Source organism: Myxocyprinus asiaticus, chromosome 2, assembly GCF_019703515.2.
Source record: "Myxocyprinus asiaticus isolate MX2 ecotype Aquarium Trade chromosome 2, UBuf_Myxa_2, whole genome shotgun sequence".
NCBI lineage: Eukaryota > Metazoa > Chordata > Actinopteri > Cypriniformes > Catostomidae > Myxocyprinus > Myxocyprinus asiaticus.
The window spans coordinates 8,741,687-8,757,260 of NC_059345.1; the positions used below are offsets into that span (position 1 = coordinate 8,741,687).

The 15,574-nt window shown below is 33.2% G+C and overlaps 2 protein-coding genes across 3 annotated transcripts in view; one reads left to right on the forward strand and one right to left on the reverse strand.

Moving 5' to 3' along the window:
• Window positions 1–2,478, forward strand: part of adgrg3 (adhesion G protein-coupled receptor G3) — a 30,794-nt gene extending 28,316 nt beyond the window's left edge. The window contains exon 12 of the mRNA XM_051722041.1: window positions 2,163–2,478. Coding sequence (XP_051578001.1) covers window positions 2,163–2,263 — 101 coding nt within the window. The 3' untranslated portion in view covers window positions 2,264–2,478. The remainder of the gene's footprint in view (window positions 1–2,162) is intronic.
• Window positions 2,479–3,889: 1,411 nt separating this feature from the next.
• sinhcafl (SIN3-HDAC complex associated factor, like) lies at window positions 3,890–11,165 on the reverse strand. Of its 2 annotated transcripts, none has more exons than XM_051722071.1 (6): window positions 11,086–11,165; window positions 9,595–9,733; window positions 6,099–6,198; window positions 5,932–6,010; window positions 5,647–5,797; window positions 3,890–5,563 (listed from the first exon to the last, which is right to left on the reverse strand). In XM_051722071.1, exons 2-6 carry the CDS (start codon window positions 9,720–9,722, stop codon window positions 5,383–5,385), a joined length of 639 nt encoding a protein of 212 aa, XP_051578031.1. In that variant the 5' UTR covers window positions 9,723–9,733; window positions 11,086–11,165; the 3' UTR covers window positions 3,890–5,382. The 2 variants fall into 2 exon arrangements, with proteins under 2 accessions (XP_051578031.1, XP_051578029.1); XM_051722069.1 differs by having other exon boundaries at window positions 5,896–6,010.
• Between the last annotated feature and the right edge of the window lie 4,409 nt (window positions 11,166–15,574).

A 15,574-nucleotide genomic window follows, 5' to 3' on the forward strand; every position in this document is an offset into this window, starting at 1 on the left:
ATTTGAGGTATGAAAGTGTATAATTTATGTTGTTGAAGAAACGTCCACGTATCATCAAGTAATGTTTACCACAGACCTTATTTTACTCATAAGTTCAAAAACCTCATTATAAAAACCCATAGGAAAATCCAGAGGGAACCCATGGCGATTCTCTTCCGAGTTTTTGGACTACAAACTGAACAGCTCTGTTGCTGAAAGACTAGAATGAAGGTATCGTCAAATTAATGTGCGACACATCGAAATTGCTTCTCTTCTCTGCAAACGATACTAAAGACAATAGCGAAAAGGAAAATGAGTATATTAAATGTAATTAGAAAAAAAACGGAGAGCCTACCAGCTAAAACCGGAACATAATTATATTGTTTACAGAATTATCGGGACACACCTCTCAAAAACGGGACATCTGGACATCCTAATTAAACGCAATGAGAATACAATAACTCATACAACATTTATTTCCATGACCTTATGAATTTAAGACTTGCTGCTCCGATTTAAGACCTTTTTAAGGCCTTAATTTGCGGAACGGTGAATTAAGGCTTTTTAAGACCTTTTTAGTATCGATAAAGTATGCAACTTTATTTTTGGTCAGGCAATGTATCTTTGTAGTGCGGGGTTTTGGAAAGGGGGGTGTGGCTAATTCAGTGGCTCAGTTTGTGTAAATACTACAACGGCTAAACTCGCTTACAGCACCTTTAAAGTCGCCATGAAATGAAAATTCATCTATTTTCTAAATGCATGTTATTGATCTTATTGTGAATGATTCATCCATGCATATGTTTTTATTTATTTATTTATTTATTTTTACCTCATAATCTTTAATCAAAATGTAATAACTCGATCTTCTGGTGAAAGGACAGACTTCTCTCTGGTGACATATGCAGGTCTTCTCCAATCATTTAGTCCACTTAAACCCCGCCCCTTTCTTATAAATACCACAACCTTGTGTAGAGTTCAACAAAGCATCAATTGCATTTTGGTGAAGATGGCAAGGTGTATTTTTGTCTGTTTTCAGAATCAGAATCAGAATGAGCTTTATTGCCAAGTATGCTTACACATACAAGGAATTTGTCATGGTGACAGGAGCTTCCAGTGTACAACAATACAGCAACAATACAAAAGCAGCAAGACACAGATAATAATAAAAAATAAAAAATTGTTATACAGATACGTACATATACACACAGACACACACACACACACATACATACACACATACACATACGTAGTGCAATCTAATACAAATCTGTTATCTGTTATGCGCTGTACAGGAAACTGAAATGATTAGTTCACCTTTCAACTCTTTTGGTCAGAGTCGTTCGTTCTGTCATGTGATAGCTGTATACGCTATGCATTGCTCACACAGGAAACAGAAATGGTTAGTTCACCTCTTGAGTCTTCTGGTCCAAGTCGTTCGTTCTTTTGTCACGTTCTTCATGACCAAATGTGACAAAAGAACGAACGACTTGGACAATGACTTGGACAAGAAGATTAAATCCAGAGGTGAGCTAATCATTTCTGTTTCTCATAATTTGTCCTTGACTGCATTATCAATTTTTCCTTATTGGGACTATAATCAAAGTTTGCGTAAGTAGACGTGTTGGGGGTATTTGACTATTGAAAATGTAATATTTTAATTTAATTCTGCTCAAATGAATGAAATGAACAAAATGGCTTGAATAAAGATTCGTTCATTTTGCTGAACGAGACTCAAAGATCCAAGTCAGTAAAATAATCCAATCTTCCCATCACTAGTGTCCCACTGCAAACTCACATTCAGATCTGCCTCTGTTCTGTTAACGCCCATATTTTCACAATCCAATCAACAACTGATGAATAAACTCAAATCCCCGCCCTACATTTTTTTTTCTTGTTTTTTGTTTTTATTGCTGAAAACTGGAACATAATTTTTTTTGTATTGTTAGACGAGCTGTTTCACTTGGAAATACGTCACAGTACGGAAGTAGGTCGCAACTTCCGTTTCATGCCAACTTTAATTTGACTTTTTTCAATTTTTCAAGCCCTATTTTATCACTTTTGATGGAAAGTGTCAATTGCTTTTTTTAGAGTTGGGTTTGGGGTACTAAATCAACAAAGATCAGGGGCTCTTTGAGATTAATATGCTTGAGTATAAAATGTCATGTTGTCATTTCATCCTCTAGGTGTCTTTATTTTCTTGTGGTTTTTGACTGTCACGTGTAAGGTGCGGAAAGAGGAACAGTTTTCATCAAAAGGCACGATTCATGTCAGCTTCCCACAATAATTAAGGACATGTGATTAACCACCAGCTTTTTGTTTACGACCATAACCATATTAACTGTCAGATTGCAGAACCGTCTGCATGTAGTATTAATAATTTACTGTGAAAAAAGTTATATATTTCTAAGTGTTCATATGTTGTTCCTTATAAATATATGTATGTTTCAGAATACTTTATTGGCTTCCATCTTTTTACTTTTTTTTTTTTTTTCAGGTTTGCTCACTGTAAACTCCAAAAAAATATTTTAAGATTTAAGCGTTACAATTTTATAACTTAATTCCATAAAATGTAATTATGTACACTTTATCAAATCAAATCAAATCAAATCACTTTATTGACAAATAAAGTGCAACAAAACAACAACAACAAACACAATTTTTTTTTTTTTTTTTTAAAGATTCACAATTCAATTTGATGGGATTTTGATGGGAAATCTTAAAAATATAGGCTATTTTTTAGTGTAAGGCACAAATCTTTGTAAACCTTTAGAACGCTGATAATGGTGCAAAACAAATAAATCTGAATTCAATTAAAAAGTTTCTCTTCAGGTATATACATCTAGCATTGCTCTTATATTGGGTAGAACAAAGATTCCCTGTTGAATTCATACAAAGGAAATTTTTTTACAGATAAAATTTTTGTATTCTTGTTTTTGCTTTAGTAGCTACAGTGACAAAAAAAAAAAAAAGACAATTGTTTTGTTTTGGAAACATGACTGCATAATATCAAACTTTTCTCAATATTTTCTTATAAAGTATAAACGGATCTTAATACATGACAGTATATAGCTACCTTTATATTTTAGGAAAGGGGTTCCTTGGCTTTAAAACTGTCCTGTCCTATACTCAAATAAATAATTATTATAAAAAAAAAAAAAAATAATGTTTTTGTCTATTTTTTTAAGATTTACACATTTCAAGTTTATAACAGAATTCCATTAAATTAAGCTGTGTAATTTTTCACAAAATTAAATTAAGAAAACGTAAAATATTTAGTTTTTTATTATTATTATTAATTTTGTTAAAGATTACTCAGTTTCATTTGATGGAATTTTGTTATGAAATTGGTATACCTATATCTGCAAATTATGTTTATGGGGAAATACTAAGAGCGAACTGAATGTAAATTAGATAGGAATTGAGATCAAAATGGCATCATGCATTTAACCTAGAATGCAATACAGATACAGTTCACGTAGGGCCTTCATCATGAAATATGAGCAGAAATAAATTGTGTAAAATGTACTGTAGCCATCATGTAACTGTTTTTATCAGCAAAGTGTATTGCAATAAATTATATCTACCGCATTCTTGTAAAACTCATTTTCTTTATTAAACGGGAAATCAAGAGTTAACGGTGTGTGCACATTGTGTTTCTTTATTACCACCCTTGCTTATAGGAAAGCCTCTACAAGGTCCATTGTTTAAGAAAAACATAATTACAAATCTACAGTATTGTAACAAGTTTGGCGCCACCTAGTTTTCAAAAACAAGCGTGAATGTCCTTATAAACACAGTTAATCTGATGTATTATGCATGCAGAATATTTACATTTTAAAATCTAAAACATATTCCTTCATTTCTGTTCTTCCACTCCCCGCCTAAGACAACAATCAAACTGACAAGAGAAAATACTTAATAAGTTTTATGAAAATACCAATGTGAGGAAAATTGAGATACAAAATATCAATATTACAAAAAGTATAAAAACAGAAAGTGCACAAAACTACTTTACAGCATCAATTGTACAGACAGCTTTGAATAAATAGCATAAATTAAAAAAAACCTGACAAATTCATGTAATGAAACGATCATCTAAATCTCTGGTAAGGCACATTAACATTGAGAATGTGCCTAATTAATAGTTAAAAACAAAAATTTTCCCTGAACTTTGACATTTTATAATTTCTCTCATGTGTTTTCAAAACAATAACGCTGACTCAGAATATTGCTGGTGAATAAAAACAAACATTCAAATAATACAATGAAATTAATACAACCAAAATCCTGTGTACCTTCAAATCCAATTTGTAAACTCCACAATATTGCTAAACTTCTGAACCCAATTCTATTTTATTTAAAAACAGCTATTCTATCATCCTGGAGGAAATTTAACTGCAAAAATACAAACAATAAAAAAGGGAAATCCAAAACATTTAAAAAGCTGCAGTAAAAACAACAAGGCTGAAAGACTGGCTGTACAATTCATCTTTGATAAATTACCTTTAGTGTCCAATACATAGTGGAACTGGTAGACAACATGGTGAAAAACAGTGTAAAGCCTGGTCATAAATCCATCATTCATCCTATCCGTATTATAGCACTCTCATATGCCAAAAACACAAAGATACACATTTAAAAAAGACTGATCATGCCTACAAATACACTGTGCATGCTTTTCTATTCCATTGTATAAATAACAGTTTAAACACTCTGAGAATGTATTTTTACATCTTAGTTTTAAAGATTTACCAACCCGTAACAATTTTGAGAAATATCTGTCAAACCAGGAAAAAAAATACATTTTACAAGCACATATCCATATTACAGACCAAAAGCTGAGGTGTATTCACATTGTGAATATTGTGCCAAAGTCAAAAATTAATTTCTGTAATATAATAAACCACAGTTTACGATCAGAATCTGAGCAGAGGACTGCACGGATGAGTAAAATGTTATATTTGCTTAAAATGACACCCATCTCATTAATGCCTTGGCTATAATTCTAGATACAGCACTTTACATAATTTCATCTGTAATTCATGAAAGTAAATGCCAAATAGAAGTCTTTTGGTGCACTAGAATGGAAAATAAGATTATATTTACAAACACTGGTAACTCCTAAACTAAAATATTTTACAATGATAAAAAAATGGATTACATTAAATGCCCCAACTCTGAGCTATAAATATTTCCTAATGCCCTTTTTTCCCCTTTTCTGTTTTATAAAAAAAAGGTACAAAACTTACATTTTACAAAAGAGTCATAAAAAAATACAAAGCAGAGGGGTAAAAAAACTAAACTCATACAGTTATCTAACAAGGGGAAGATATCAGAGTCTACCACTGGAGACAAAAGCTATGAGGGCCTCAATGAGACAGTTTGGTGGATGCAATGGGCTAGTTACCACGTCTCCTTCACGTCCTCTGGAAGAGGCGGAGGAAGTGTTTGAGAGATCGGAGAGTCTGAGGAAGATGCCAGAGCTGGGCGCTTTTTGCTGTTACAGCAGGGCTTGAAAAGTCGAGGATCAATGATCACCTCTCCAAAACGCCCTTTGTAGACAATCCCACAGCACACCTTTTGCCTACAAAGTATTGACATTATGGTGAGACCTTTCATTTTTTTGGGTGAACAATTCCTTTAACATGCTTTGGTAAAGAGAAATACCTTTTCCAGTAGGACAGGTCAAGAAAGGAGAATCTTGATGGGTTTGGACGTCTCTGTTTGGTCTCAATGTCCGATCCATCATCAGACTGATTACTGTGGCTGGGAGACTGAGAGGGAGACATACTGGATGTGGTGCTGTGGGCATCTGAATCTATAAAAGACAAGGGAAATGTCAAACATATTAGCATGCCACCTACAAGACTTTTTAAAAGAAAATTAACAGTGCAATTCAGGAAAAAGGGGACACACTTTGTCGTTTGAATTTATGAAGCTTTTTCAGTTTACTTTTCTTCTTTCCATCAATGTTTTTCACTTTCTTGGGTTTGGTGAGCTTGAAGCCAGGTCCTGCTCTTGCATCCACCACCTTGAATAAAAACAAACATGCTTTCAAGCTTTCTGAAAGTACTGTATGATTCCAGTGAAAGCACAGGAGAAAGGGTATGAATACATACATGGTTCCAGTTCTTCTTTGACCCATGTGGTAATTTCTTCCAGCGTTTTACCAGCAGTACACAAGCATTGCAGATGTCTCCAACTCTATCCTCAGACAGACTGAGAAACATGTTGCAACATAAATGACAGTAAATGAAAATGGAAGTGAATTTGTGTTCAATGACTGGGATAAGATAGTTTGAACAATAAAAGTATTGCCTTGTCACAACAAATATTTACTTAAAGTTCTTGCACATTTGTATTTGCATACAGTGTGTACACTGTGTATTATGAGTATATTGTGAATTGTGTATACTGTACATATTTGCACACATTGTACGTATATTGTAATTTTTTTTTATACGTCACTACATCACTGCACTATTTTTAGAGCATGCTCCCAAAGATTTTCATCCACCAATAAACTAGTATAAATGGTGATGTGACAAAGCAATTAGATTTGAAATCTTAGGAATGCTAAAGGAATTTTTTTTCAGAATTTGGAACCAATACTAAAGTGCTCAAATAAGAACCTTTTAAGAATTTTTTTATACACACACACACACACACACACACACACACACACACACACACACACACACACACACACACACACACACACACACACTGCATTCAGGAGGTATTCAAACCCCCTCATTTTCATATTTTGTTGTTGCAGCCTTATGCTAAAATCTTTAAATTATTTTTTTCACATTTATACACAATCTACACTCCATGCCCCATAATGACAAAGCAAAAACCAGATTTTTGATAACTTTACACATTTATTAAAATTAAAAAACTGAAATATCACATAAGTATTCAGACCCTTTGCTTTGACACTTGAAATTTAGCTCAGGTGCATCCCATTTCTCCGGATCATCTTTGAGATGTGTCTACACTTTGATTGGAGTCCACCTGTGGAAAATTCAATTGATTGGACATGATTTGGAAAGGCACATACCTGTCTATATAAGGTCTCACAGCTGAAAATGCATATCAGAGCAAAAACCAAGCCATGAGATCAAAGGAACTGCCTGCAGAGCTCAGAGACAGGATTGTATTGAGGCACAGATCTGGGGAAGGCTACAAAAAAATTCGGCTGCATTGAAGGTTCCCAAGAGCAGTGGCCTCCATAATCCTTAAATGGAAGTTTGGAACAACCAGGACCCTTTCTAGAGCTGCCCACCTGGACAAATTGAGCAATCGGGGGAGAAGGGCCTTGGTAAGAGAGGTGACCAAGAACCTGATGGTCACTCTGGTTGAGCTCCAGAGATCATGTGTGGAGATGGGAGAAACTTGCAGAAGGACAACCATCACTGCAACACTCCACCGATCTGGGCTTTATGGCAAAGTGGCCAGACGGAAGCCTCTCCTCAGTGCAAGAAAGCAAAAAAGCACCTAAGGGACTCTCAAACTGTGAGAAACAAGATTCTCTGGTCTGATGAAATGTAGACTGAACTGTTTGGCCTCCGTTCCAAGTGTCATGTCTGGAGGAAACCAGGCATCTCTCATCACCTGCGCAATACCATCCCAACGGTGAAGCATGGTGATGATAGCATCATGCTGTGGGGGTGTTTTTCAGTGGCGGGGACTGGTCAGGGTTGAAGGAAAGCTGAACGCAGCAAAATACAGAGATATCTTTAATGAATACCTGGTCCAGAGCACTCAGGACCTCAGAATGGGCAGAAGGTTCACCTTCCAACAGGACAATGGCCCTAAGCACACAGCCAAGACAACACAAAAGTGGCTTAGGGACAACTCTGTGAATGTCCTTGAGTGGCCCAGCCAGAGCCTGAACTTGAACTCAAATCGAACATCTCTGGAGAGACCTGAAAATGGCTGTCCACCAACAGTCCCCATCCAACCTGACAGAGCTTGAGTGGATCTGCAGAGAAGAATGGCAGAAATCCCCAAATCCAGGTGTGCAAAGCTTGTCACATTATACCCAAAAAGACTTGAGGCTGTAATCGCTTCCAAACGTGCTTCAACTAAGTACTGAGTTAAGGGTCTGAATACTAATGTCAATGTGATATTTCTGTTTTTATTTTTTAATAAATTTGCAAAGATATAAATAATCTGGGTTTTGCTTTGTGTCATTATGAGTATGGAGTGTAGATTTAAATAATTTAAAGCATTTTAGCTGTATATATCTATATATGTGCACAATTGTATCCATAAACTCATCATCTGAAGTGGACAAGAAATTAAAATTGCACAAGAACCCGCTTAGTGTCAAAGAAATCTTAGATCAGATAATTAGAAATGAGAATTATTTTATATATAATAAATGGTATATATTATATAAAATGATTTGTATATACTTCATTATTTTATATATAATAAATGGTATATATTATATAAAATGATTTGTATATACTTCATTATTTTATATATAATAAATGGTATATATTATATAAAATTATTTGTATATACTTCATTATTTTATATATAATAAATGGTACATATTATATAAAATGATTTGTATATACTTCATTATTTTATATATAATAAATGGTATATATTATATAAAATGATTTGTATATACTTCATTATTTTATATATAATAAATGGTATATATTATATAAAATTATTTGTATATACTTCATTATTTTATATATAATAAATGGTACATATTATTCATATTTGATATATTTTTTTATAATATATTCAATTTATTATATATAAAATAATGAAGTATATCAAAACATAGTTTATATATAAAACACATTATATAATATGTACAATTTATTATATAAAATTATATATATATATATATATATATAATTGGTATATATAATATTTTATATACAAAATTATTTGGTATATGTGTCAAATTATTACATATACAATAAATGTTAGATATTATATTTTATATATAAAATAATTTAAAATATATTATTTTATATATATACTGTATCTAATTTTATAAATAAAATAATTTATACATTTCATTATTTTATATATAATAAATGTTATTTGATATATATAGTTATTTTATATAAAGTATTTATAATATAAACAATTTATTATATATATATATATAGGTAACACTTAACAATATCGTTCCATTTGTTAACATTAGTTAACATGAACTAACAATGAATAATACAGTAATCTCGGTTAATGTTAATTTCAACATATAGTAATACATTTTTAAAATCAAGAGTTTTATATTTACATTAGATAATGCACTATGAACTAACAATTGTATTTTTATTAACTAGCATTAACAACAAAGATTAATAAATGTTGTAAAAAATCGTTAGTTCATGGTACCTAATGCATTAATGTTAACGAATGAAACCTGATTGTAAATGTTGCCATATAACTTTATATTATTTTTGTTCATCCCATATATACTTATTTGACACCAAAAATATTCTTATACAATACCCGTTTGATCCCATTAGGAATTACTCCAAATTTTGATAGAACTTCAATTTGATTTACTTTAACAAGCAGGGATAAAAGCAGTGTTTACAGAAGCCCATGACAGGGGAATGCACTACTCACCCAAAGCAGAGTCTGAAGTTTTCCTCGTATCTACTGCTGTCTGTGAATCGAGAACTGGACGACTTGGTTTTGCAAATACAGCAACCGTCGTTACTGCGGTAAATCTTCGATTTATGAAAGCCAAACATCTTTATTGGCTCTAGAAATGAAATGAGGAGAACATTATCAAAACAAAGCTCCCGAGCTCATTTTGCGCGGGTGATAAAAGGGGGAGGTCACAACAATTATTGAGCTCTCACACTTGACAGCTTTTTATATATATTATTATTATTATGAATATGGTGCATAAGTTATAAGGAGACGACGAAACACACGCTCGCGCCTGACACACACTGGGTAAAAGCATGCATGTTTGCTTTCATGACTGAATCTGTCGCGTCTGTTGCATTGACCTACTTCTGATGTTTGACAATAGACTTGCGCTGCACCTTTCACACGAGAGCTGTTTATTTACAGACAGTAAGAGAGGAAAAAAACTATTTCAAAATGCTTGAATATATTTGCACAGCATCTTAAATATATTTGCACGGGTGCACTGAAATATGTTTGAAAATCATATCTCAAACCAATTCTAATGCGTTCAAACAGGAATTTCCTCTAGATCCTATTGGTTATAGTGAAACTCCTATTTAATATTTAATTCCTAGACAATTCCCTTTTTATCACATTTGGATTAGTTTCACATTAAATAAATTCCTCAAGGATCTTATGACGAGGGTGATGATAGTGACACAGAAGTTGTTAAATCGAAAGTACAAAGAGGCAAGCGACTTTTTCCAAAGGTTGGGACATGGAGATAGAAAATACTTAAGTCATGAAAACACACAGGAACACATTACTAACTCACGAAATCATGCTTATGCAAAATAAAACGCATGGCTCGCGCGCGACAAGTCAATAACAAAGCGTGCACGTCTGAATAACCAAATCACGAGACACACTACGACTCATTCACAAAGACTTGATAAATTATTAACGGATTTGAAGGGAAATACAGTCTCTTTTGACATGCACTGATAAATGAAACGCTAAATCATGTTCTATTCGTTTAGGCATCCTGGGTAAAGCATTGTGCGTCCATGGAAACCAGAGACAAAAACTGTAGATGATGGGGAGCTTTCTTAAAACTAGGCTAACATGTGCACACGTTCTTAAACAAAACCTTCGGAAAGTTGTTTTAAGCAACAAATCGTGCATATTTTTGTTACGATACAATTGTAAAGCTACAGTCTAGCCAATAGAAAGAGAGAGAGCGCCAAAATGCGTTTCCCACAGTCCATTAACAATAACAGCTAGCCCGTTAGCACGCGACCATGCCACGCTCCACATCCATGCGCGCGCAAAGCCCCATTGTTGACGTAAATAACCGCTTTGTAAAACCTATAACGTCACTCATACAACACGTTACTAACTCCAAGACTGGTTGTATATACATGTATAAACCTCTGTTGCATTCGCACAGTTAATTTGCAATAATAACAAAGGACTTACCGTCAGAAACTTTGAATTCCGTCTGTTTTACTCGTCCGCACTGCGCATGCCTTACTACGGCTACACACACAAACACACAGATGAATGGCGGGGGCGGAGCCCGCGTACAAACAGTTTGTAAAGGGGTGGACCCGGAGCAGGAAAACCATATAAGGAGCGTAGAGGCCAAGTTTGGACCCGGAGCAGGAAGACCATATAAGGAGCGTAGAGGCCAAGTTTGAACATTAACCTAACCAATCGCTGATCTCCCCTCTTTTGCCATTTTAAAGTCGGTATGAAATGAAAATTCACCCTTTCTATTTTCTAAATGCATGTTATTGATTCTTATTGTGAATGATTCATCCATGCATATGTTTTATTTATTTATTTAAAATTTCGATCTTGTAACCTTTAATCGAAATGTAATAATTCGATCTTCAGGTGAACGACAGAGTGCTCTCTGGTGACGTATGCAGGACTTCTCCAATCATTTAGTCCGCTTAAACCCCGCCCCTTTCTTATAAATACCACAACCTTGCATAGAGTTGAAGGAAGCCTCAATGGCATGCTGGTGAAGATGCTCTGATTTCCTTCAAAACTATCGTTCCTTAACCCAAACGTCCTTGGTTACGGGTCAGCTGGATTTCGAATGAGTTGGAGGAATAATGGCGAATTTACGGTTGTGTTCGAGACATTTCACATCTGAATTGTTGAGGTGAATGACTACAACGCTTCGGCTGCCTCTGGAGTTTATTTATATTTTTGAATGAAGTTATCTTGGGATGCACAGCACAAGTGTTTTTCCCCCCTTTATATTTAGTGTATTGTGATTCAAAATGTTAAAATATCGTTATCTTTTACTCACTCATTTTTCAGTGGCTACAGCCTCTTCGTAAGCAAAGACCGTGATGTGCTAGTGCATTTATGTTGTCAGTTTGATCATAAATTTGTTGAGATCGCTGCTCAATTTCACCGATAACTGGCTCTGATTCGAGCAGCACTGTGGTAGGGGTGTGTGTAAACTGCAACTTGCATTCAGATCTGCCTCCGGTCTGCTATGCAACACCCACATTTTCACAATCCAATCAACAACCGATGGATAAACACAAAACCCCGCCCTACATTTTTTTCTTGTTCGATGAGCTGTTTCACTTGGAAATACGTCACAATACGGAAGTCGGTCGCAACTTCTGTTTCATGCCAACTTTATGAATGTTGCATCTTGGGAGGTAGTAAAGTCCTGACTTGTGTTTGAATGGAATCGTTTTCTCAAACTACATTGGCTAGACTGATTGATACGTAGGTATTTTTATATGAAGGAACAGGCCGATATGTAATATAAAATGCACCTGAACTCACTCTTTCTTAATGACATTATTACTCAGTCAAACGCAGTATTGTGTACACCTAACATCTCTGCAACGGTCTGGGAAGGTTAGTTTCAGGTTATAAAAACAAAACCTAAAAAGAACGTTCCTAGACCTTTAGGAGTTGATTCTCCCCCCAACAAATAACCAAATGAGAACCACACACTAACGTTAGGGGAGTGTTCTGTGTTTGCTGAGTGCATACTTTGAGAACTACATCTTATAATCTTTCACATAGTGTACTCTCACTTACAGTATCTTCTTATAATATGTATTTTGATGTCACTTAAATAAAAGTACGAATGTATTACCATGTCCTTTAAAGTACATTGGAGTACTATGTACAGTAAATACTCTGCCTTGCCAAAAAAAAAGTTGCTGTTTGGATTTAAATAAGCAGACACTTAAGAGCCTATGATTGGATCATTATTGCAGTGATTAATACGTTTCAGCTGGCAACAATTATTTTAACCCTAACTGATGCAATGTGTAGCTTCTCATTTCTTACTCAATTTTTTTTTTTTTTTTTTTGGCCAAGCAGTGTACTATGGTACATGGATATGGTAATCATTTAGTACTATGCAACTATCAAGTGTCTTCTTAAAACCAACAATGTATGGAAGTCCATTTATGCCACATTAAAAATAATTGTCATATAATTGAGATAGTCATAGCTATGTGATCAAGAGATTTTTGTAATAATTAAGACTTTTAATCTCACTCATTCTTGACATCTCATAATTGACATTTTTTTTTTCTAAAAAAAATTTGTTTGTAGTATCTCATAAGTCTGAATTTGCATCTAAAAAATATGACTTCTATTGTAACTGACTTTGTATCTCATAATCATGACTTACCAGTGCACAATATTTTTTGTAAGTCATAATTGTGAGAAACTAAGTCATATTTATGAGATAGTAATAATTATTACTTAGAATCTCATAATTATGATTTATGATCTTATAATTCTGACTTACTATCTCATCATTTTGACAAAATTAAGTTTGTATCTCAAATATTGTATCTCAAAAATATTACTTATCTTGTAATTGATTTTTTATCTCATAATTATGATTTACTATCTCATAAATTTGACTTTTTATCTCAATTATGACTATCTCATAATTGTGACTATCTCATAATTTTGACTTTTTATCTTATAATTATGACTATCTCATAATTATTGTTTACCATCTAATAATTTTGACTTTTTGTCTCAGTTATGACTGTCTCATAATTATGGTTAACTATCTCATAATTGTGACTTTTTATCTCATAATTGTGACTATCTAATTATTTGGACTTTTTATCTCATAATTATGACTCTCATATTTGTGACTTTTTAATCTCATAATTATGACTATCTCATAATTATTGTTTACCATCTAATAATTTTGACTTTTTATCTCAGTTATGATTATCTCATAATTATGGTTAACTATCTCATAATTGTGACTATCTCATCATTTTGACTTTTTATCTTATAATTATGACTATCTCATAATTATTGTTTACCATCTAATAATTTTGACTTTTTGTCTCAGTTATGACTGTCTCATAATTATGGTTAACTATCTCATAATTTTGACTTTTTATCTCATAATTATGGTTAACTATCTCATAATTTTGACTTTTTATCTCATAATTATGGTTAACTATCTCATAATTGTGACTTTTTATCTCATAATTGTGACTATCTAATTATTTGGACTTTTTATCTCATAATTATGACTCTCATATTTGTGACTTTTTAATCTCATAATTATGACTATCTCATAATTATTGTTTACCATCTAATAATTTTGACTTTTTATCTCAGTTATGATTATCTCATAATTATGGTTAACTATCTCATAATTGTGACTATCTCATCATTTTGACTTTTTATCTTATAATTATGACTGTCTCATAATTGTGACTTTTTATTTAAATTATGTTTGTAGTATCTCATAATTACTGTATGACTTCGTATCACAAAACATGGCTTATTTTGTAATTTATTTTGTATCTCATAATTATTACTTACCAATGCACAATATATTTGATTTTCTGTAATACTGCTTTGAAACAATGTGTTGTGAAAAGTGCTATACAAATAAAAATGATGACTTTTGTAAGTCATAATTGTGAGAAACTTGGTCATATTTTATGGGATAGTCATATTTAAGAGAGTCACAATTTTTTAGCAACAATGACTTTTAATCTCATAATAATGATGAATTATGATCTCATAATTTTGACTTTTTATCTCATAATATCTAATAATTTTGACTTTTTATCTAAAAATTGTTTGTAGTATATCATACTGTATGACTTTGTATCTCAAAATATGACTTATCCTGTAATTGACTTTGTATCTCATAATTATGACTTATCAAAGCACAATATTTTTTTCCCCCACATGTGGCGGAAATGGGCTTCCATAGCTATGTATCCAAACGGCGGTGAAAATCAGTGAAATTACTCACTTCTCAAGGTACAGTTGTGCTCAAAAGTTTGCAAACCATGGCAGAAAATTTTGGCATTGATTTTGAAAATATGACTGATCATGCAAAAACTGTCTTTTATTTAAGGATAGTGATCATATGAAGCCATTTATTATCACATAGTTGTTTGGCTCCTTTTTAAATCATAATAATAACAGAAATCACCCAAATGGCCCTGATCAAAAGTTTACATACCCTTGAATGTTTGGCCTTGTTACAGACACACAAGGTGACACACACAGGTTTAAATGGCAATTAAAGTTTAATTTCCCACACCTGTGGCTTTTTAAATTGGAATTAGTGTCTGTGTATAAATAGTCAATGAGTTTGTTAGCTCTCACATGGATGTACTGAGCAGGCTAGATACTGAGCCATGGGGAGCAGAAAAGAACTGTCAAAAGACCTGTGTAACAAGGTAATGGAACTTTATAAAGATGGAAAAGGATATAAAAAGATATCCAAAGCCTTCAGTCAGTACTGTTCATTCACTTATTATGAAGTGGAAATTTTTGGGATCTCTTGATACCAAGCCACAACTGTCAGAAGAATTGTTTGGGATACAAAGAAAAACCCACAGGTAACCTCAGGAGAAATACAGGCTGCTCTGGAAAAAGATGGTGTGGTTGTTTCAAGGAGCACAATACGACAATACTTGAA